Consider the following 23,356-nt stretch of genomic DNA (forward strand, 5'->3'; position numbering starts at 1 on the left):
GTGAGGTTCCCGGCCCCTCACGTGGGGAGCACCAGCACCCAGGAGCCCCTCCTCCTTCCCCAGGAACTTGGCCCTGAAGGACACTGCCGAGAGCCCTGGTTTTCCCACCAAACCCTGCACTTGGTGCAAACATGGTCCCGCCCCTCCTGTTACCAGGCCGCCTGAGCAGCCCCTTTGCCCCGTGATTTTAGGGCTGGTGGATGTGCACCCTCTGGAAGTGGGGTGCACGCCCAGGAAGTGAGGTGCGCCCTAGGGACTGGGGTGTGTGTCGGGAAGTGGGGTGCATCCCAGGACAGGGCGCTGCCTGGTGGGTGTGCTTCCCCGAGTCGGCCGCTAGGTGGGGGCCGAGAGCAGTGCGTGAACGGAGACTCGGAAAGTCCCAAGCTCCCTCCTCCTTCCCCCGCCCCTGTCCGTCCCACTCTTCCCAGGAAGATTCTCACGCTCTCCAGTGGTTCAGACACTGTTTAATGGGCAGTGGGGCAGGTAGGAAACGTGGCATTCACCACTGATAGGGCAGGATCAGTTAAAATCCCACCTTCGGAGAAGCCTCCACTTAAAATTCCTGAAAGTCTCCTGTGACGTCAGGAGGTCTGACTGCTCTCATCTGCTTGGCTGGGTCAAGGTCGGGAACAGGACACGCTGTACAGGGATAGGGCCTGAGACCCCCTGCTGGGGCGCCAACCGTGGCCCTGGGACTGACGGGGCTGGCACTGCGGGCACAAGAGCCCTTGGGGCAGGGGGCGGGCGGCGGTGGGGACACGCGGAGAGGCAGGTTTCGGTGCTGAAGGGACGGCGCACAGGAGAGCCTCTCAGCGGGCAGCGGGTTTGCAGGAACATACCTGTGACGTCCAGAGGACGCTTTTTTAGAGCCGTGACCACTGGCCCATCTTTCCTGCGTAACAGGGGGCTGCTCCGTCTTTCAGCCACTTTCTGCTTTAGCCTGGAGCGTAATTTCAGATTGGGTTCAGACGCTGCACGGAAAGGAGACACCATTACAAGCAGGCAGACACAACTGGGGTCAAGGTTATCTCGTGGGCAGTGTGAGAATATACTCATTGAGTAAATGTTAGCTTAACACAGATGTGCTGTTCCAGGGTGGAGCAAGGCGGCAACCTGAGGCCTCGGGCAGAAGACGTCCAGCCCCATCCATCAGTCCAAACACTGACTCAGATGTACCTGATGCCTTTAGTGAACTGTCTGCGGACAGAGGGTCATATACATGTTGGAGCAGCCACTGCATTTACAAGTAGCTGGGAGGAAACCCGGCCATCGGGGATGGTTTTGGGGCTCTGGCCCACAAATGTTACTATGACCCCTACATTACAGACTTTCCCGTTCAACTGAGAATCACAAATTCCTCCCTCACGTAACAGACCAGGAGCCAGCTGCCCACTCGAGCTCCCGGCCACTGAGAGGGTGCTAAGGTCAACCCGCCCCGGTGAGAGGATTAGCCATGCTGCCTGCAGGTGTTCGCCTGACCCTTGGGCACAGGTGCTTAGGCTTGGTTTGGTTTTGGTTAACAGCTCTGCTTGTGTGCGTGGAGCCCTTTGCAAACCCACATCTTTAAGCCCACCGTGGTCCCACCCTTTGTGCCTGGAGCCCAGACACCACTGCCCCCGGGCCAGTCCAGTCCCACATAGGGGGCGGGCCGTCTTGGGAAGAGGGCAGCCTCACACAGCTGGGGCCCTCCCGGTGGTCTCCAGACACGGGAATCTCAGCCCCGCAGGCCAGCGGCTCGGGAGTCCCGGGGTAAGCCCACCACCCCGGAGACGCGTGTGTTCTGAGGCTTTACGCGACTACATTCAAGCTTCTACTACTTGTGGATTTGCAAACTGGCGAGTTTTTACCTTTTGTTTTTGTTTTTAATCAGCTACCCTGCTGTTTTTAATCTTTCTGGAACAGGAAGTTTACTGCTGTCTAGAGCAACAAGAAACACAACCAAATTCCCCCCAGAATCGGACGTAAGCTGGTTTGGGTTATAAGAACCGGGCCGTGTGTGTGTCTCACGGCCACTGTGACTCTGCCCTTTGGGGAGCACAGGGGGCAGGGCTGGGGGTCCAGGCTGCCGGGTGACCCTGAAGGAGGCTGGGAGGCAAAGGACGGTTGCTCTGTGGATCCTGGGAAGAGGAGAGAGAAGCAGGCCCCCTAAACGACGCTCCCCAGAGAAATCAAAGATGTGCGAGGAAGGTGCCAGCCCTTCCCAGAGGCTCAACTTGCTCTGGAGGCGCTGATTCTGGGAGAGACGCCCTCTCTGCTTTGCAGCATTTGTGTACAAAGCAAGGTTCCCTGGCAAGACTTTCATGTCGAAAGAGGGAAAGGATCCAACTACAAAGCTGCCTTCCCCACCGGCTAGAGGATCCACTTCTATTGTTTTAAATACTATTTTTACATTTTTGAGATAACTGTAGATTCACATTTCATTTGTTTCTATTTGTACACTGAGTTTCTTACTTTATCATTATTTAAAAAGAAAAAAGAAAGCCCAAACCCCACCAGATTAACAGGCAAGGAAACAACAACTCTTCTCCCACTAAGATCTCAGCTGAACCGACACAGGGTTTCCACAACCACGTGTCCGGCCCAGGGATGGAAGCTGCTCCTGAGATCCAGGGCAGTGCAGCACCCACAAAAGGGAGCGCGAGGCCCCCGGCCCCAGTGGGGTCCCCTTTCAGGGGCACTGAGGTCCGTCTATCTGGAAGCAACACTGCCTTGTCCTGACACCACGCCCAGCAGCGAGTGAGGAAAGCGGAGACTGAACCACCAAGGATGCCCAGGACATGGCGGGGGCAGCAGCACAGAATTCAGAGAGTGCGTGTGCTCAGAGCTGCCCTTTTTGTGATCCTGAAAGGACAGTGAAGGACGCTTCAAACAAAGGTGAAAGAGCAGAAAGAAGATATCTGAAGAAGACGTTGAGAAATCTGAAAAATGGGAGTAAAAAGGCCTGACATCAAATTAACACAAACGCCAGGAGAGGACAGAGCCAACGGAGCAGGGAAGATCGCTGGCAAAGTCACTCGAGGTGCGCTGCTCCATCAGGAGACCCAGTGCCCAAGAGGGGTCAGCGTGGGCTCGCTGTGGCCTGCAGCCCCTCGCCAGGGGGCGTCCGGAGAGGTTTCAGAGCCGCAGGGCCCAAGGGTCTACCTTGCGAGCAGTGTCGGGTTCTGCAGGGGCCACTCCCAGGGCAAGACGAGGACCTGAAAGTCCTGAAGGAAAGCGGCTTCTAGACCCAACCACATCATGCATCACGTGGGAATCAGAATACATGCATTTACCAGCATGCAAGGACTCAAAAAATTCACATTCCACACGCCATTTCTCAGAAAGCTTGGAAGAGCTGCACAACCAAGATGAAGGAGACCACACACAAAGGAGCACGTGGAGTCCAGGGAAGAGAGGCCGAGGCTGCCCAGGACACCGTGCAGGGGGGTCCAGGGGCCACGGGGGGCCTCCAGGCTGGAGCAGAGCTGCCGGACCACCTGCCCTGGAAGAGCAGCTCCTCCACCTGCCAAAGCGTGGGGTGAACAGGGACACGCGGAGAATACAGCCAACGTCTTATAATAACCACAAACGGAATACGGCCTTTAAAAACTGTCCAGTGTACAATACTGTACATCAACCATACCTCAATTTAAAAAAACAACCACCACCCAGGCACACAGGAAACTAAGCCAATGAAAGGATTAGGGCAGGGCCGGGCAGGGAGGCTTAGGGCAGGGCTGGGCAGGGAGGGTCATCTGTTTCCCGAGTGAGCCTTGTGCGGCTCTTTGATTTATGGACATTTATTTCCTTCGATAACAATAAAAAGAGAACTCTAGAAAGACAAAAGACAGACTAGAATACTAAAATTTTTTGCAGCATACATGACAGAGACAGGATTGGTATTAACGTATAAAGCAACAAGGAAAAAAAACCAGCCGACAGAAAAGCATATGGGTGAGCTGCCTTTAAACACTGGACATTTAGGGACCCTCCCTGTGTGACTGGTATGGTTGCAGACGCTGGGCACAGGGGGTGGACAAGAGAGACACGGTCTGGCCAGCACCCCTGCTGCCTGGCTCAGGAGCACCGGCCACCCTGCGCCGTGGGAGCGTGGCAGAGGGGCTCTGCAACACGGCACTCAGCTTACTTCCTGGTAGGGAAGATGGAAAGTAAACAGAGACACCCAAACCCCACTAACGATGACAGAACTGCTCTTTGAAACATCAGAGACATTGTGACTTCTGCACCCACCACACCTGCTCGAGTGACTGGTGGTAGCACCCCACGAGTGACGTGGGTTAGGGGCCTCTCAGAGCGGCTGGCAGGGTCCTGTGTGCTCAGCTCCATACTATGCACATTCATTTGAACTGGCAGCTGCATTTTCAGGAGTCTATCCTACAGAAACAGTGAGCAAAGGGACCCACATTTGTGGGCAAAATAAAAACTAGAAAACTGTCACAACTGCTGTAATTTTCGCACGTTGGGATAATAAAGAAAAAGGTGCTGATCTTGATACATTGAAATGGAGTGGTACCCACGATACAGTGTTAACTGAAAAATAAAGTTGCAGCCAAAGGGCAAAGCAGGTGTTTTTGTTGACAAAGAGACTGTCCATACACATCACACACACACACACAGATGCACACCCTACACACAGGCACAGACCACATCTGCGCAGAGAGATGCCAAACCCATAACGGGAGCTGTCTCTGGGTGGGGGAGGGAACATGCAGATGTGTGCATTTTACTTATGTTTTAATTTGTCGTATGTATGCATGCCTTTTGTGATTTTTTAATTAAAAAAGCACCCAACTTGATGCTTAAGACTCTGGTGTTTTTCTACACCCTCTTTCCTACTTAGTAGTTTCAATAGTGTATTTCAGGTGGCCATCAAGCTCAGATATGAACAGTGCATATCTGAAAAAGACTCGTTCAAGGTCTCACTTCTCAAGTGAGAAGGAGTCCAAGTTTGATAGAAATCAAAGTTTGAAGTGAGGCCCTTCTCAACACAGACACTGCCTAGTACTTGACCATACTCGCCATCTCTGCAAGTTTCTTTGGAAAAGCACAACAAAGTCTTTTTGAAAACCTTCTGAGCACATTCACACCCACTGTTTAATGAGCACAAAGTTGATGGAAGACAGCCCAGTACAAAAGCCCCGTGTGGGGGCCGGAAGTGGAGGGGGCCCGGCAGGGCCAGGCACTGTGGAGTGAACCCCCTTCTCCCCGCCCGGGCAGCTCAGAAAGGGCCGATTCCCTGGCCCGGCCCTGAGCAACAGCCGCAGGGCATCTAACACCCTGCACCTGACGCATATAAAACACACCCAGGTACAACTATGCACGGTGTGGGCGTTGCCCACAACTGCCCAGGCCACCAGGATGCCACGGGTTCCGCAAACTGCATCAGAACGACACACGGACCACGCGGTGACCGGCCCCTTCCCAAACTGCAGAGACAGGCATCACGTGTGACAAAGGCGGCTGAGCCCTCTTCCTTGGTGACCTTGACCCACGCTACACATGGATGTAAAATAAACTAGCACAACTACTGTTCAGCTCACCAGGAGGCAGGGAAAGGTCCGCTTACTCACTGACACATGTGGTCACAGTGATCAGAGACACCCTGCTCTCCACCGGCTGCTGCGTGCCATCTTGCCTCCGGCAGACCCTTGTCAGGCGGTGGAGGCCCTGCTGGGGTGCAGGCTGCGGAGTTGGGCCCCCCAGAGACAGCCCATCAGGCCAGGGCCTCTGCAGAGACCTGAGACGGGGCCTCAGTCCACTCTATCTGTACTGGGGTGAAAACCTAGCTTTGCCCTCCATGTGCCTGGGCCCCTTCCCTGGCCGGGCCCCGTAGGCGGAACCTGACGTCCACCCTGGGCCTGGACCCTGCCGTTCACCTCCTCTCGCGGGACTGGAGGAGGATGAGGACTGTGGCCCATCCCTCCGCCCGCCACACCAGCTCCGGGCCCAGCACCCAGGAAGCACCCGGCCACTGCTCACTCACTAATTGCAGGGAAGACACAGGCGGGTTGGCAGCCACTGCTCGGGCTCGGGCATGCGGCACTGCCTTGGAGTGAGCGCACCCCCTTCAGGCTAAGTGCCAGGAACCCAGTGGACCCCGGCTGACTGTCCTGTGACCCAGCAAAGCACCCAGCGTTGAGTGTCCACCCAGGGGCCACTGCCAGCCCTGAGCTGGTAACAGACACGGGGCTCCCTGCAGACCTGGACTCTGTCCCCTGGGGCCGTCAAGGAACCACGGGGACAGCAGTCGCTGACAGCAGGGCCGTAAAGGCTCACTGAGGGTTTTTCAGTGACTGGACTGGGTAAAACGGGCCACAAGTATGCCCCACGCCCACTCCACAAACCGGACCCTGCCACCCCCCACCCCCGAGGGAGCGCGGACAGGGAAGGGCGGGGGAGGGGCTGGAGGGTGCGGCTCCGTGCCCCGGTGGCCTCACTGGCGGCCCAGGAGCGGCCCAATCCTCCCTTCTGCCCCTGGTCCCCCCCCGCCCCCCACCTGCCCTCTGCGGCAGCGGCCCCACGACGGACCCACCCCTGACGCAGCGGCACTGCCGCCCCAGTTCACAGATGTGCAAACCCGCTCGGCGAGGCTGTCTGCCCAGGACACTGGGTGGTGAGGGCCAGGCTGACTGCAAAGCCGTCCCTCGAGAAGCAGGGCGGCTGCAGCCAGCGATGGAGAGAAACCTGTCACGTTTCCTGTATCTCAGTAACCAACCAATGTTTCCTGTGAACAGCTGCTTCCCTCGGGGGAAGAGACAGGTGTGCTCTCCAGAGAGGAAGGGCCCTGAGAGAGGTGGACGGCTCCGCCCGGTGGCCAGGAGCCCAGTCCTCCACGTCCCCCGGAGTCTGCTGCTCCAGGGGCCGTGGGCGCCACGCCTGCCACACCCAGGACGGGAGGAAGCACCGTGCGCTCAGTGTACCTACTTTACTGATGAGAGACTGAGGCCAGGAGAGCCTCAGGAATCTTGTCGTGGGGCACAGAGCTGCAAACCAGGCGGGAGAGACCCACCGGGCTGCGGGACCACCGCCCACTCACTCAGAGCCCTGCCACTCCGGCTGCGCTCCCACTAGGGCCAGGCTTCCCGGGGCAGGCGCAGCCTTTGTCTCCTCGCCCGGGGTCTTTCCAAGCACAGGCCCCTGTTTCGCTGATTGGAGCGTGGCTGATCACAGCCCCAGGCTTCAGAAGGGGGGCGTGGAGGGCAACCTGGGGGAGCCGGCCTGGGTGCTGATAGACACCCCTTTCTATAGAGCCCGCAGGCTCTCGGGGTGAAGCTCACATTCTTCTTAGGGGACCGCGGGTGACAGCCATGCACTCGAGCTGGAGAGAAGAGGACAGAAGCTGCGCTTTCACCTTGGATGAAACCCCGCCCACGTGGGCAGACGCCTCCCCTCTGACACGGGGGGCGGGGGGGCCTCTGCCGACCTGCCGCATGCTGAGGCCCCTGCCCCGCACGCCTGCGCTGGGGTCAAGTCCACGGGGGCTGAGCTGAACTCCCCCTCCCTTCACCTCCGGCTCCTGTTCGGGATTTGCTACACCACATGCTCTCCGAGGCGCAGCTCTGCCCCCCGAGAGGCCCCACATCTTCTGTCCTTAGGACGGAGCGACAGGGGAGCCTCCTGCCCTGCTGCCAATACCTCATCCCCCGGGTGAAGAAGCTGCTTTAGAGCGTTTCTGTCCAGAATGGACCAAAATCCTTTGGAGGAAACAAAATTCGTCTTCACGAAGAAAAAGCTGTGTCGCACAGACCCATTTCCATGAAGCAGGTGCCCAGCAACTCCCACACGGCCCTGAGGCCGTGGGCTCCACCTGCCACCTCTGAGCCCAGGGCAGCTGGCCCTCCACAGCCCAGGCCCTCACTTCTTGGGGGCAAAGCTTCCAGAAACACCTCTCCTCCGGCCCCTGGCCTTCTGGCCACCCTAATGCACGGCCCACGGCTGGTCTGATTTTTCTTAAAAGGCGTTGCCCGCTTAAATCGTCACCGCTGGAGAAAGTCCAAGAGCCCCGGGAGCCCTGCTTGTGTTTGAACACGCTTGTCCTTCCGGTTTGTGAGGGAACTGCTGATGTAAGCCTGAGATATGCACCTGAGAGGCCTCCCAGGACACGGTGAGCTTCCTCCTCGTACAGGTTCCCCTCCCCATCTGGGACCCCCTCCCCGCCCGCTGCAGCCCCTGCACCGACCTGTCTTTCTGAGAGGAAAGTCATCTTTGGCGTCGTACATGCCCAGGACCGGGTGGCTGTAGGAGACCGACGCCCCGCTCTGGGGCGGGGAGCTCTGGTCCAGGGAGCTGTGCTGCGTCTTCCTGCAGAGAACGGGCAGGACAGAGGCTTAGTGACCCGCACGCACAGGCACACATGGCCGTGCAGAGGGAGCGCGCACGGGAGCCCTGCATAGGTCCCCACGACACCGGTCCTTCCTCTGACGCGCCAGCCCAGCTCGCAGCCGGCCTCCTGAGCAGACTGGCCTCCTCTCTGGGGCAAGACTGAAACGACACAAAACCAACACTGAACAAGCGAACAAACGCCGACCGCAGCCTCCCCTGCCGGGCCCTCGGCGCCGGGGACAGGAGGCCGGCACGACCGCACACCTGTGGTCCCGGTGCCTGGGCTCTGCCCAGCCTCTTCCTCTCGGGTGTCTCCCGACCGGGTCTGTTCTCAGGCTTTGGGGGGGGGGGGCGCAGTGTCACCACTGGCCACAGAGGGGATGGTCCTCAGGACACAGGGGACGGAGGGAGACAGGTGGGCTCCAGCTGCAAGGGACACAGGCATGCCGGATGCAGCTGAGACCTGGCGGGGGACTTTGGGGACAGTGCTGGTGATGTCCGGTTCTTGAGGGCAGGAGCCACGTGGGGACTTCCCTTCAGCAGAAGTGCCTTCACGGGGACAGTGGCCCCAGCCATCTCCCCTTCCTTGGGGAGGGAGGGGTTGGTGGCAACACCTCTGCCCTGGGAGCTGATTCATGAAATGGACTTGCTTTATGAGCAGCCGGGCACAACACAAAATCCTTGAAATGGCTGGACAGGGGCAGCCGCCAGGAGGAGGCTGAATGTGGGGATCAGACCTCAGGAAGAGGAGGGGTGCCGGCCGCGCTTGGGGTGACCGTCAGCAAACATTCTGGGGGTGGGACTGCCTGCTCGGTCTCGCTGGAAGCATGGAAGGTGTAATGAATTCTGTGAGTCTTTAAACTGTGTAATCTGCTTAATGACTTGAAATGAATTTGCCAACTTACTTATGTGGAATTTGTTAGACTATTTACTTGAATACACAGTACTCCACATCTACGCACCTGGTGTTATTTGAATTAAGAATGTGAGCACTTAAATGCTTACAGGTGGATATTTAAATATCTGAGAGCAAACCGGTGCAGAAAACGTGGTGATCACAGAGCCCGATCCCAGGATCCCAGCTGGCAGCGTCATGGGAAGCGCCCAGAGAGCCCCAGAGAACCGCCCTGCCAGGCTGCGCACCCCCTCTGCCCAGGGCACAGCACCTCCCGATCAGGACGCATGTCAAGGGGGCCAGGGCCGGGGATTCAGGGCCGGACCGGCCACCCTCACGCTGGCTGTGCCCTCTTCATGTTGGGCCGCCAGGCCTCACCTCGGGGGGCCGTCCTTGCACAACCCCATTAGAGGTCTGAAGGCCACTCTCTCTGCACCCGACATCTTCAGGCCGCATCCTCCAGGGAGCGTGGGCTTGGCCAGTTCCAAACCTCTCCTTCAGTGCCAAGTTCTAACCTGGGGAAGAGTTCACTATCTCCTTCATAAGAAACATGGAAAGGCCTGTGTGTGTATTATGTGATTTAAAAAAATAGACAATTATGATTAATAAAATATTATAGGTAATAATAACTCTTATAGTTATACTTTAATGGTAGAGTTTGTTTGTAATTAAGCCAGACGTAGGAAAAGCTATTTGTTTAATATCTAATAGATTTTCTCTTCTGTTTTGATCTCTTGAGTTGCTGTCAGTATTCAAATCCTCACTTTCTTGTCCAGCCTTAAAATGAGCTAGAACAGGAGGCAGCTGGCATGAATCTGCCTGTATGCTGGCCTGAGAGCTCTCAGCAGACCTGCTCTGTGTCGTCCAAGAGAGTGTGGCCCAGAATAGGCAGCCGGACTGACCCAGCTGGTACCAGCGCAGATGATTCCAGACTTCAAGAGTGACACATGTCACACACAGCAGCCTGGCTTCCCCAAACCACGCAAAACCGAGGAAAACCAATTCATCACTAGATGCCCCGCGCTCAGGGCTCCCAAGGAAAACACAGGCCACCTGCCCTGTGGGCGGGGGGGCACCCGTCCCTCATCACACAGACCAGGGCTCACACCTGCCTCCAGCAAGCAAGAGTCTGGACGTGTGAGCCAACGCCAAGTCCTGTCCCTGGCTGCACACACACTTACACACACACACACACACACACACACACACCACCCTTGTACCCCGGGGGCTGAACCTGAATTGCCGCTCTTCTGTGTAACTCAGCCCCAACCAGAATCGTCTTCCAGGTTTTCAACCCTTCATTCCCGCCAGGGGAGGAAGAAGCCGGGGTGTGTCTCTGCTGTGACCCTGGCTGATGAGAGGGGCACCTTGTCTTAAAGACAATCCTCCCTGATGAAGATGGAAAAACAAATATGCCTTGTTTTCTTTCTAAACGTTCTTCTGATTGTCATACAGAGTAAAGCTAAACACAAATTCGGCCATTTCAATTCTATCAACCGTTGGCCTTTCCTATTACCTCAGATTTATGCAGGTGATTTAAAATAAATAAAACTTGTAATCACTCACACAGGCACTGCCCAACAGAAGTAACACCAGCTACATGTGCAATTTAAAATTCTCTCATAGACACGTGCACATGAGCAAAAAGGAAGCAGTGCAATCAACGTCAGTCTCCTCAACCCAATTTATCCCAAGTCCTATCATTTCAACATGTCATCAATCTAAAAAGTATTAATGAAATAGTCCCCGTTCTCTTTTCCCACGAGGCTCTGAGATCCAGCGTGTCTGACATTCACAGCTTGTTTCAATCTGAACAGCTCACTTCAACGCCCTGGAGCCCACGTGGCTGGTGGCTGCCACACGGACAGCCACCACAGTCTCATAGGATGAGCTTAAAGCTGGGGGCTTTCACACGTGTACACTGTGGAACCACCACGCCAATAACGATCCAGAGCAGCGCCACCTTCACAGAAGGCCCACTGCCCTCTGGCAAGGGATCTCCACCCCCGGCCCCTGCCGCCTGGCTTCTTGTCACTACAGCTCAGCTGTGCTGACCCTAGAACTGCTTGCAAAGGCATCGCAAGGCACAGACTCTGTGTCTTCGACCAAGCTTAACATTTCTAGGTGTTGGCGGGCAGCCCTGGGCCTTGCTGAGCAGCAGACTAGGCAGTGGGTGCCCCTGTGTTTCACCACTCACCTGCTGGTGGGCACTTGCTGCTTCCGTTCTCTGGCGATAGTGAATAAAGCTGCTATGACCATGGGGACACAAGTCTTTGCCCAGATGGAAGACTTTACTTCTCTTGGAGAAACACCTAGGAGCGTGGCCAGGTCATGGGGTGGGAGTATGTTTACCTTCATAGGAAACTGCCACGGTGGCTGTGCCACTTCAATCCCCACTGGCCACATGTAGGGGTCCAGGGCCTCCACGCTTTGGCCGACACTGGGTTTGTTCAATTTCAAGCCCACTGGGTGTAAGGGAGCATCTTGCTACGCATTGCATTTCCCGGGTGACTCACCATCTTTTCATGTACTCACTGACCATTTGCATCTTTATTTTGTGAGGTATTGGGTCACGTCTTTTGCCCATACTTTTTCAGGAGGTTGCCTGTTTTTTGTTATTGAGTTGTAGGAGCTCTTTATATGTTTTGGATCAAGTACTGTGTCAGATACATGCATTGCGAATATTTTCTTCCTGCCTGCGCCTTGCCTTTTTATTTTCTTAAGGGTGTCTTTCAAAGAGTGAAAGTTTTACATTTGATTAAGTTTATGTTTTTGGGTTTATAGTTGAAGATTTTGGTGTTTTAAGAACTCTTTGCCTACCTCTTCCCCAGGGTCATGAAAACGTTTTCCTATGTCTTCTTCTGGAAGTTTTAACAACTTAGCTTTTATGTTCAGGTCCATGACACTTAAGCTGACTATCATGTGTGGCATGAAGCCAGGGTCAAGGTGCGGTTCTTTCCCTATCAAGATTGGTTTTTTGCTGGACTGGTTTTCCAGCAAAGTTTTGCCTTCATGCAGCAAGTGAATGTGGTCCATGATCTGGTTTGGTTTTGGGTGACAAAACGAGAAAGGTGCCAAACCCAACGCAAACAAACCCATCCCCGGCTGACTCCGCTGAGAGGAGTCCTTCCCCACTGCAGCCTGCAAGGCCCAGTCCCCCGGGGAAGAGGGAGCTCCCCACCAAACGCTGGACCCGGGCAAGCAAGGCTCCGCCAGGTCTCGGCTGCCCTGCTCACCAGGGAGCGGCGTGCCAGCCCCTTCTCGGCTCCCAGGTGCTCCTTGCTGACCCGTCCTCCCCAAAGCCCTTCCTCCCTTCCAACCTCTTGGCACGTGCAGCTCTGCGGAGACCACCCCTCGCCGGCAGCCCCCAGCACTGCCCCACCCTGTGGGCTCCGTCCGCCCCGTCAGGTACAAGCACATCATCACGGTCTCTAGTCCTGCCAGCCTGAACACCTCACCCCACCAATCACGGGGTGTCCTGGCACTGGCCGCCCCGATCTCTTCACGTCACTGCGGCCACTGTCCGAAGACCCCACTGTGGTCGACCACGACCTCTGCGCTCACCACCCAGCCTCCTTTGGGCCCACAGCGCCCTTGCCCTGCTCCCGAAGCCCCCAGCTGGGCTCGCCTCCCCAGGATAGGTCCTCTCCTGAGACGGCTCCCGGCACTTCCCGACCCTCAGATCCCGTCCCCTCCCCCACGGAGGATCTAGGAGCACCTCCTCACCCCTGCCCTACCGGGCTACTCCTGGGCGGTCCCCACGTCCTCACCCGCCCGCCCACCCGGCTTCTCCTCCCACCCTATCTAACCTACTACGCTGCAGGGCATCTGCCTGGCAACCTCCCCCGAAGGGGGAAATGGAGCTTTCCCACTGCAACACCCAGGGGGCTGTCACTAGTGGGGAGACCACGGATCAGTGCCACCGCATCGTGGGGTCCCCAGGCGCGCTGCCCCAGAACTCTCCATTGCTCTGGGGCACATGGCTGCTGTCTCTGGCTTTTCGGGGACCACCGCTGCCGTCTCTGCTCTGGGCGAGTCGTGTCACAGGCTGAACAGCATGAATAGCAGCCTGCTCGTGTGAGTGCGGCCTGAGCGTCCGCATGGCGTGAGGGGCTGCAGACACTCAGAGCAGAGATGGCCTCGGAACAGAAGTGCCTTTCATGCTATACCCCGATAACCAACGTCATCCACTGAAACAAATGGGTTCATTCCAGTGCGATCTGGCGGCATTTTAGCAAAACTGTTGTCCATCTGGGGGCTCCAGAAGAGCTACACTTTTCCCCCAATGAATTAATGATAATCACATTTTCATTTATGAAAACTACCCTATGAGGTTTCTTCTAGAACAGAAAAAAACCCTTGAAAGTTGTAGAAAAGTATATTCAAAGCAAAAATCTGAGGCACCTTTGACCATGGTTCAAAGCCACATAACTTTGTCACTCCGCTTCCAACTCGGCATGTGTCGACGGCCAGCCCTGCTGAGCCGCGCACAGGCCCAGAGGAAAGACCCCCAGCACACGAGCATCCTCGCCACAACGTTAGGACTTCTTTGGCTTTTTCAGTTCTGAGCATGAACAGGCACTTTGTGGTCTCTGTCAATTATGCAGGCTCTGGGAGAGGGTTCTTAGTATCAAAACAATAAAAAGACCACAGGTGCTTTTGACTTGCCTGGGAATCAATAACACATCGCGTAGAAATTCGGGAGGTGCATACGGACAATTTAGACCAGAGTTCCTTTTTAAGAGGTTCTTTTTGTGGCCAAACACTTGCGTGAGAAGCCCAGAATAATGGTCAGGCACTAGCCCCGCGATCACCTCTTAAAGCTCTGTTCACAGATCGGCCCCCTCCGCGTCTGGACGACCACCACGCGCATCCACCAGACCACTCTGGTCTGACCACATGTGTTGCTGGCTCATGGAGTTTCTCATCCCACGCCCTCCAGGGTGAGGCACTGAGCACCACTCCGGTCCACCCCCAGATCCCGTGCACCCGGGCGCAGGGGAGACCCGGCCCCTCCACTTACCCATACCAGTAGCGAGGGTCACTGGACATGCAGTGGTTCAGGTTCCGGTGGGCCAGCGCCTTCTTTTTATTGAGGACAAACTCCTGTAGCTTCATCTTCACTTCTGTGCTGGCCACAGCACCTGGCGCGGGAGAAAGCAGAGGCGGGTGAGTCAAGGCTCTGCCCCAGGGGACCCTGAACCATGTGCCAGAAAAGGCAGGAAAGGGATGGAGAGGGTGGGATTCCCATTCACAACGCTGTCGACGCCAAAGAGCATCTCAAGGAAAAGAGGACAGGAGGGCTTGAAGGAAGAGATCTTCTTCCCAGTAGTATTTTACGTAATTGCATCCTATTTAAAATGCAGCGGTAATCAGCACAAAATCCTATTGTAACCTAACACAAACCCACTGCTGAAGGAAGTTCTAATATTCTTACATAAAAGGAGGTCCTGAATTAGGCAGAGCAGCAGGGTGGTTTCTTTCTCACTGTAGCAAGAAGGAACAGAGCCTCAGAGAAAAGGTTCTGTGCAAACTGAAGCATCGTGCCTGCGACCCGTGTGACAGGGATGAGGCGTGCCTCCCGGGACCTGGGCAGAGGGCAGGGGCGGGGCAGCTGGGGTCCTTTCCAACCCTGTCAGGGGATGTTCCTGCTCTTTCCAGCCTACAGCCAAGCCACCTACTGAGACAAAGCGCATTTCACCAAGATGGACTAAAGCTGAAATCTTGGGTTCTGTGTTTTTTTCTGGTGGTCGTAGTGGTTGTTCACAGCCCCATCAGAGAAAACTGGCCAATTTGAGAAATAGACACACACAAATAAAGTCCAAGCCCACCACGCTGACTCAAGGTCGGCCGGCACCTCATCTGTTTTCCTCAGAGCTGCAATTAGACTCCAGGGCACTTCGGACCCGTCCTTCCATTAGAGACAGCGGTGAGTGCTTTCCCTGTTGTCACACAGAATTCAAACAGCATTTGTAATGGTGGGAAAATGCTTCACGAGGTGAGCGATGCAGAGTTTACAAAACCCTTTCCCAACTGGGAGACATTTTTAGACATTTCCTTTTGTTGTTCTTGTCAGAAAACATGTCGTGTCAATATTTATAAGTAAATATCATCCCCCATGCTTAGGATTATGTCCTCTGAAGAGATAAGCAAAATGCCTACATCCAAGAAAACAATATTACAGCCCCTGAAGCACCTTCTAAGTTGTTTTCCAAAATGCCTCCATACATGACCACCAAGTGCAACCCCACTGGCCATAGACCAGGAGCAGGTACCCTGTATCTCTATTAGTACTTGGGAGTACCAGTGAACCTGAGTCTCTATCAGTACTCAGGAGTACCACCCGATCCTGCGTCTCTACCTAGTAGTATTTGAGAGTACCACCTGACTCTTGTCTATCAGTACTCGGGAGTACCACCTGACCCTTGTCTCTATCAATACTCAGGAGTACTACCTTCACCCTGTGTTTCTATCTAGTAGCACTGAAGAGTACCACATGACCCATGTCTCTGTCTATAATAGTGTTCAGGAGTACCACCTGACCCGTGTCTCTATCAGTACTCAGGAGTATCACCCGATCCTGCATCTCTACCTAGTAGTATTTGGGAGTACCACCTGACTCTTGTCTATCGGTACTCAGTGGTACCACCTGACCCTGTGTCTCTAATAGTACTCAGGAGTACCACCTGACCTTTGTCTCTATCAATACTCAGGAGTACTACTTCACCGTGTGTTTCTATCTACTAGCGCTCAGGAGTACCACCTGACCCTTGTCTGTCAGTACTCAGGAGCACTACTTGCTGCAAAGGAGAAGACTGACGGGAACCCCTCCGCCAGGTCCTTGATAGCCACCGGGACGTGCACTGGTTCTTCTCCCAGTGATGCACCTTTACGTCCTTGGCTCACTTTTCTTTCAGAGTCTTCCTGTTGCGTGTGTGGTGCTGCTGTGGGTCTGTGTGTACACTTTAAATGTGTAGCCTTTAGTGCGTGTGGCTTTTCTTCAGTAATACATTTATTGGCAGCCACCACACGTACATTTAAACCTCACACTAATGCTATAGGTGCCACATGGTCCATGGGGGGCACTGAGGGTGGCAGCCCCAGGTGAGGGTGTTCTGACGCTCGGTCTCACCAGAGCCCTGGCTCCTGGCTCTGCGCTCTGCTTGTACAGGCAAGGTCTGTCCTGGTCTCTCATTTCCCTTTAAAATGTGGATTATAGGGGCTTCCCTGGTGGCGCCGTGGTTGAGAGTCAGCCTGCCGATGCAGGGGACACGGGTTTGTGCCCCAGTCCGGGAAGATCCCACATGCCGCGGAGCGGCTGGGCCCGTGAGCCGTGGCCACTGAGCCTGCACATCCGGAGCCTGTGCTCCGTGACGGGAGAGGCCACAGCAGTGAGAGGCCCGCGTACCACACACACACACACACACACAAAAAGTGGATTATATTCTGATGCTGTAAGATAACAGTAAACAGTGGTCTCTGCCCTGGTCCAGGCACAGAGCTCCTAAAACGCCTGCAATTTCCTAAGTGATCAGAGCATGAGTAGCATCTCTTGTTCTCATGGGGGCTCCTGGATGGGGGATGGTCACCAGGAAGACCAAGCCTTGATGAGAAGCTTGGCATTCTCAGCTCCACCCTCATGCTTCAGAGTGGGGAGAGGGGCTGTAAGTGGAGTTAGTAATTGATCATACCCACGTGAGGAGGCCTCCACAAAACCCCAACTGTATGTGGTTCGGAGAGCTTCCGGGTTGGTGAGCACATCTGCACCGGGAGGGGGACCCCGACCCCACCGAGACAGAGTCTGCTGTGCTTGGGGCCCTCCCAGCCCTCACCCTCTGTATCTCTTTATCTGGCTGTTCATCTTCCTATGGGACTGAGTCCTGAACCTGCGAGATCTGACGCTTGCTCTGGGGAGACAGTGTCGGAATAGAGTGAAATTGTAGGACACCCACCTGGTGTTGCAGAGAATTGCCTGTTATGGGGAAATCCTACACATGTCTGGTGACCAGAAGTGTCACGAGTGAAGTGCTCTGTGGCAGTGTGGTGTCTACGCAAGGCTAAAGGAGAAACACGAGACGAGAGAGCTGCATTTTTCTCAGCACTGGAAGGAAAAGACTCAGTTCTTTCTAATTCAGATGTTCCAGTGCTTGTTTTTGTGGCATCTATTCTAGTTTATCCATTGTGATTTTTTTCCATTTCCTGGAAGCGTTGAATTTGATCTTTTCACTGGTTTGGGAAACAACCAGTTTCATTTTATCCTTGTTTTTCTGGTATTGGATTTTCACTCATTTAGCGGTTTTCTATTATTATTTTTTCACATTTCACTCTGATGTATGAAATGAATTTTGGTGTATAAGACTCTACAAATATTTTGAGAAATTGCTCATAAATTGTTAATATCATTAGGGAAATATCTTTCTTGCCACCTTTATCAAATTCCAAATATATCTGCTATCATTCGCAAATTGAATTTCTGTCTGGCTATAAATAGGTCTGCATTAAAGGCAGCATCCCACTGTGGCCGTTTCATGATGGACTTCAAGGTCAGGCAGAACAAACCCCTTGGGAACAGGGTCCCCCACGCTGCAGAGGGACCTGAACTAGACCAGCCAGGGAAGCACAAGGAAAGTGCCCTAAACCGAGTCCAGAGCGCATCTGGAAGGGTCCATTGGGACACACGGGCTTTTGTCTCAGGCCTTCTCGGCGTCCAAGGAGACAACTCATCCTCACTCGAGCAGGGAGGCTTGCCCGAGCTCCATGTGTTATGTGACGTTGTGCGTGTGGGTGCACCAGCCAGCAGGCAGAGCAGCCCAGACCCAGGGTTACAGACCTGGCGACACCCAGCATGAAGGGCCACGGGAGTGGTGACCAGAGCAGGCGGTGGGAAGTGACTGGAGGTATAAAACCGCACCTCCGCTTCTGAGCAAGGCCCCTGGGTCCCCTCCAAATGCAGCCAGGGCTGGACTCGGACCGTCCTGAACACTTTCAGCCTGTCTGTCTCGTCTGAAAAATCACACTCATAGAAACACTGAAATCTGTGTATAACGTGCCTGACACGCAGCCCCCTGGCATTCCTGACGGCCTCTCAGCCCCAGGCGGACACCTGACAAAAAATGCAAAGTGTGGACCATGTCACAACACAAAGTGCCTCCCAACCAGGGAAAGGAGGGGGGGGGGCGGGAGGCAGGGAACGGGGGGCACAGAGGGCCCTTTACAGCAGGGAGTGGGCAAGGTAGGTTCAACCCCGCCAGGAAAGAAACGGCAGCCAAATGAGGGGCTTGGTGTCTGGCTCCAGTGCGCGGGCAGTGCGGGGACGGGGCAAGGTCAACGAGGAGGACCACGACCCAGAGGGCCCGTCCGAGGAGCTGACCCTCAGGTTCTTCTAAAAGGACCGGGAGGAGTAAATGATGCAAAGCAGGACAAGAAGCAGGGTTCTCAGGGGGCAGGAGCCAGCAGGCTGGGGGTCAGCTGGCCCGACCGGCTCAGAAAGCCCTGTTGACGTGGATGCACTTTCCCCTGCAGAGCAAGCCACGCTGAGCAAGAGCTCACTCTCCCTGCGTTGGCCACACCCCAGGCTCACACCATGGGCTCCTGAGCTCCAAGAAGGGACAAGGACAGACGCCCAGTTCCAGCAGGGAGGGCACGCGCACGATAAACGCAGAGACGGGCAAGGGCAGCCGCCCTGTCCGGGGGGACGCTGGCCCATCCCTGGTGGGGGCTGAGGTACCTCCAAGGCACCTACTGGGCTGGGAGGTGTACAGTACCCTTGTCCCCTGAGCCGCCTGCAGGGCCCTCACAGGAGGAGGTGTGCCTGAGGGTCCCCGGGCGGTCACGGACACACGTGGCTCTCGGCCAGCTCTAGGGTGGGTGAGTGCACCTTGCCAGGCTCTTATGGAGTCAGAAGAAAACAAACCCACGTCCCCAAACCCTGACTTCCTTCCCCATAAGATGACCTGGAAGGTTCCCTGACAGGGAAAGAATTCACAATGTAAGATGCTGATTTTAATCCTCATCATTCTAGTTATATACCCATCTCTCAAAAGATTTCTCCACTTCAAATGAAAGTTCCAGCATCAACAAAACACCTTCAGTAAATGAATACCAAGGGTTTCAATTTTTACTTAAAAAAATTAATTCCTGTTGATGATCATTTATTCATTTGACAGGCTTTACAGAGAACGTACTATGTGCCAGCACTGAACCAGCCAGCAGGGCTAGAGGTAAATAAAACCCAGGGGGAGCGATCAGAGGACAAGCCCTGGAGGAAGCCCAGGAAGGGAAGGGGGATCTGGGTGGGGCCCACCTGCTGGGGGCAGAGACCCAGGGGCTCAGCGGCCCCGGAGGCCCTGGAGCATGTGACACCAGACCTGAATGGGGACACATCTGCCAGGTTTGCGCCTCTGAGGAAGGCGCGACTTCCCCAGCAAACGGGGCAAAGAACTTCTCTTGGGGTCCGGTGTTCCATCTTTTTTTTTTTTTTTTTTTTTTTTTTTTTTTTTTTTTTTTTTTTCTTTTTGCGGTATGCGGGCCTCTCACTGTTGTGGCCTCTCCCGTTGCGGAGCACAGGCTCCGGATGCGCAGGCCCAGCGGCCATGGCTCACGGGCCCAGCCGCTCCGCGGCATATGGGATCCTCCCAGACCGGGGCACGAACCCGTATCCCCTGCATCGGCAGGCGGACTCTCAACCACTGCGCCACCAGGGAGGCCCCCCGGTGTTCCATCTTTTATCTCCACCCTTTTGAGCCATTTTTTAGACAAAGTGAACGACTTCCCTCAAGCAATGGCACCTTCTTCCCCAACAGGCTGTACCTGTAACTAACGGTGAAAAACACGTAGTTGTATTAGTTCCAAATTGCCCAGAGGGTGAAGACTTGTCTTCCGTTGGATTTTTCCTTTCGATATGAATTTAAAGACAGTGTAACGTAGAGTCTTAAACACGGTTAATTTAAATAAAACTGATTGAAGATGTGTGTTCATGCTGAACAAGATGAAAATTGCCATAAACTCTAAGAATTCACTGTTCACAATTCACAAATCAATAGCATTAATTGGTATCAATAAGTACAAGAAAGCTGCAGAATTACTGAAAATTAAACGTACAGTGCATGTTAAGTGTAACAAAACTTTTGATTAAATATTCAACAAGAAATTCATTTTTTTAAAAACCCCAAGAAACTAAACAACGGAAGCTCTGCACTGCCTTTTCAAACGCATACAAAGTGGAGATGCTGGACGCCATGCGCGCGCTCCCCGCCCCACGCTCCATAAGCTGCCCAAACAAGACTCTCGTTCATCGGCGAGGCCCCGTGCACTCAGGAGCCCAAGCGGCGTCCAGCGCGCGGCCTGCCAGGCCTGCCTTCTCTCAAGGCCGCACTCTGAGGGCTGCACAGCTGACGCAGGCAGGCCAAGGACCCAACTGTACACAGGCCGTTATTAATAATAAAACCCGACCACCCAAACCCACAAGCTGAAAACCGCCGGGGCTGCCACTGGGACCAGCTTGGAGGGAAGCAGAGAACATTCCTTCGCCCCGTCAAGGGCCTGCTCGGCAAGCAGCAGAAGTCATTTTTTACTTTAAACATGTTTTCTGAAGTCAAACCTTTTCATATTTTGTGAGGCTGAAGATGTTATTTTTATTGGAACTTTCTGGCAAACTAGGAGGAGTTACTGTAGACCAAGCTGGTGAACTGGGGTTTGCTGGCGCGCCGGGCGCACAGCAACTCGCTGACCCTAGCAATCTAAACCCTCCCTCCTCTGTAAACAACCATTCCCTCGCTCCAAAGAAAAGCACGTGAAGGAAGCACACTGAGGGGAGGGCAGGGGACAGGGGGCGGGCAGGGCGCGGGGCCACGTCAGGGGCCAGGTGCACGGGGCTCAGCAGGTGCGCCTTAGCTCTGGACCCCGTGCACCATCCTGCCCACAGCAGAGCCCCTCCCAAGGGCACCTGTGAGGACCGGGGTGCTGTCGTCCACGGGGCAGCTTCTATGGAAGCCATGGAGGGAGGCCACTGAGCCGCCAAGACGCTCAGGCCCCTAACCCGGGGAGCGGACATTGATCCCCGACCCTGGTTCTCAGCCTCCACTGCACCTTAGAGTCGTCCCAGGAGCTTTAGAATGAGAGCACAGGCACCTGTCCTCTGATCCAGATCAGTGCATCACGACTGGGGGGCCGGTTCCTGACACCGTGTGCTACAGGCCCAGGTATGGTCAGCACCCTGGCCACGCCCTCAGCACAAAGCAAGTGGTGGTGAGACCGGCCTGGCTGTGTGGACCAGCTGGGTGGGTGGCAGGGGGATGCCATGGGAGCCAGCAGGCCGGGGAGTGAGGGCCGTGAGTGTGATGGACCCCGTCTGGCACGTCAGCCCACTGCGGGGCCGCAAGGTGGCCCACAGACCAAGGTGCAAGCAGCCAACCCAAACCTGCAATTCCGCTTCTCCGGATGCCTTTCTGCCCTCGTTTCTGGAATCTCGACTGTGGGCCATCACTGAGCCTGTACATCACCATCTCACCAAATGGTGATCCAACGAGATGTACCATTCAGATTTAGTAATTACTTTCAAATACTAGTAGAAAAACTAGATCTCACGTGGAATAAAAACTCTCCCGACCTGCTTTATAAATTGAAACTCTATCAGACAGTTAAAGTGAAAATACATTTAAAGTGTATTTATTTCAAGAGTGAAATGCTGTAATAACTGGAAAAGCTGTTCATTTTATGTATAAAAACGACTAAGAATGTACAAATACTGGGTTCAAGATGGTGGAGTAGAAGGATGTGCGCTCACTGCCTTTTGAGAGAGCACTGGAGTCACAACTAACTGCTGAGCAATCATTGACAGGAAGACACTGGAACTCACCAAAAAAGATGCCCCACATCCAAAGACAAAGGAGAAAACGCAGTGAGACGGTAGGAGGGGTGCAATCGCAACAAAATCAAATCCCATAACCGCTGGGTGGGTGAGTTACAAACTGGAGAACACTTATACCATGGAAGTCCACCCACGGGAGAGAAGGTTCTGAGCCCCACGTCAGGCTTCCCAACCTGAGGGTCTGGCAACGGAGGAGGAATTCCCAGAGGATCAGACTTAGAAGGCTAGCGGGATTTGATTGCAGGGCTAACCATTTTCAGTAGTTGAGGATAAAGAAGTTTTGAGGTTTTTCGAGGTTAATATGTACTGGTAGGGGGCTTCCCTGGTGGCGCAGTGGTTAAGAATCTGCCTGCCAATGCAGGGGACACGGGTTCGAGCCCTGGTCTGGGAAGATCCCACATGCCACGGAGCAACGAAGCCCGTGCGCCACAACTACTGAGCCTGCGTGTCTGGAGCCTGTGCTCCCCAACGGTAGAGGCCGCGACAGTGAGAAGCCCGTGCACCGTGATGAAGAGTGGCCCCCACTCGCCGCAACTGGAGAAAGCCCTCGCGCAGAAACGAAGACCCAACACAGCCAAAAATAAATAAATATGTACTGGTAAAGTGCCTAAAGACTTCTATTTTTACTCATGAGCATCAGCAGAGTAAATCACCATATGGTCACGACATCAAATCCCGACACAGGAGAGAAATGCACATCCTGACTTACTGACACGCAGGATTAACAGGGGGCCAGTGCACTCACCTGAGCTCTGAGGTCTCGGGCAGAAAGGACCAGAGCCTGGGGATGTGAGAGTGGGTTCACTCGCCCCCCTTAGGTCCTGGGTGTATCGCTGCAAATGACAAACTACCAAAACAAAGAGGCCCAAATACACACGAGGGAGCGTTTCTTCAGCCACAACCTGGGAGGGACACAGCACCCTGCGGATGGAACGCCAAACTGCGTCCATCCTTTCGTGTGAGCCCCAGGCTCTTTGTCCAGCACTGACATGGGGAATTCTGCCTAATTTTCAAAGGGGGAACAGCACCCAGAAGAGTCCCCTGGCTAAGATCCAGTTGGGTGCCTCTCGGAGGGTAACAGACCAGGCTGGTCTTCGCACAAGCACAGCCGCGATGGAAAGCAAAAACTGGGGTCAAAGGGCAAATGCGCATCCTGAGAGGTGGGTCATCGCGTCTCCTCTCAGCCAAGGGGCGTCCCAGCAGCTGCCACCTGGTGTTCAGGTGCTCACCGACACCCTCAAGACAAAACAGCTTTGAAGAAGTTAAGGCTG

At 54.7% G+C, this 23,356-nt stretch overlaps 1 protein-coding gene across 5 annotated transcripts in view; it reads right to left on the reverse strand.

Annotated features, from left to right (window-relative positions):
• Positions 1-23,356, reverse strand: part of HDAC4 (histone deacetylase 4) — a 296,704-nt gene that overhangs the window by 73,902 nt on the left and 199,446 nt on the right. For all 5 annotated transcript variants that reach the window (XM_081243356.1, XM_081243357.1, XM_081243355.1 and 2 more), the window contains exons 6-8: positions 14,241-14,361; positions 8,180-8,301; positions 840-971 (exon numbers count right to left, since the gene is read on the reverse strand). In XM_081243356.1, the coding sequence (XP_081099482.1) occupies positions 840-971; positions 8,180-8,301; positions 14,241-14,361 (375 nt within the window). The remainder of the gene's footprint in view (positions 1-839; positions 972-8,179; positions 8,302-14,240; positions 14,362-23,356) is intronic.

The sequence above is a fragment of the Mesoplodon bidens genome (genome assembly GCF_964165515.1).
Source record: "Mesoplodon bidens genome assembly, chromosome: 8".
Classification (NCBI taxonomy): domain Eukaryota; kingdom Metazoa; phylum Chordata; class Mammalia; order Artiodactyla; family Ziphiidae; genus Mesoplodon; species Mesoplodon bidens.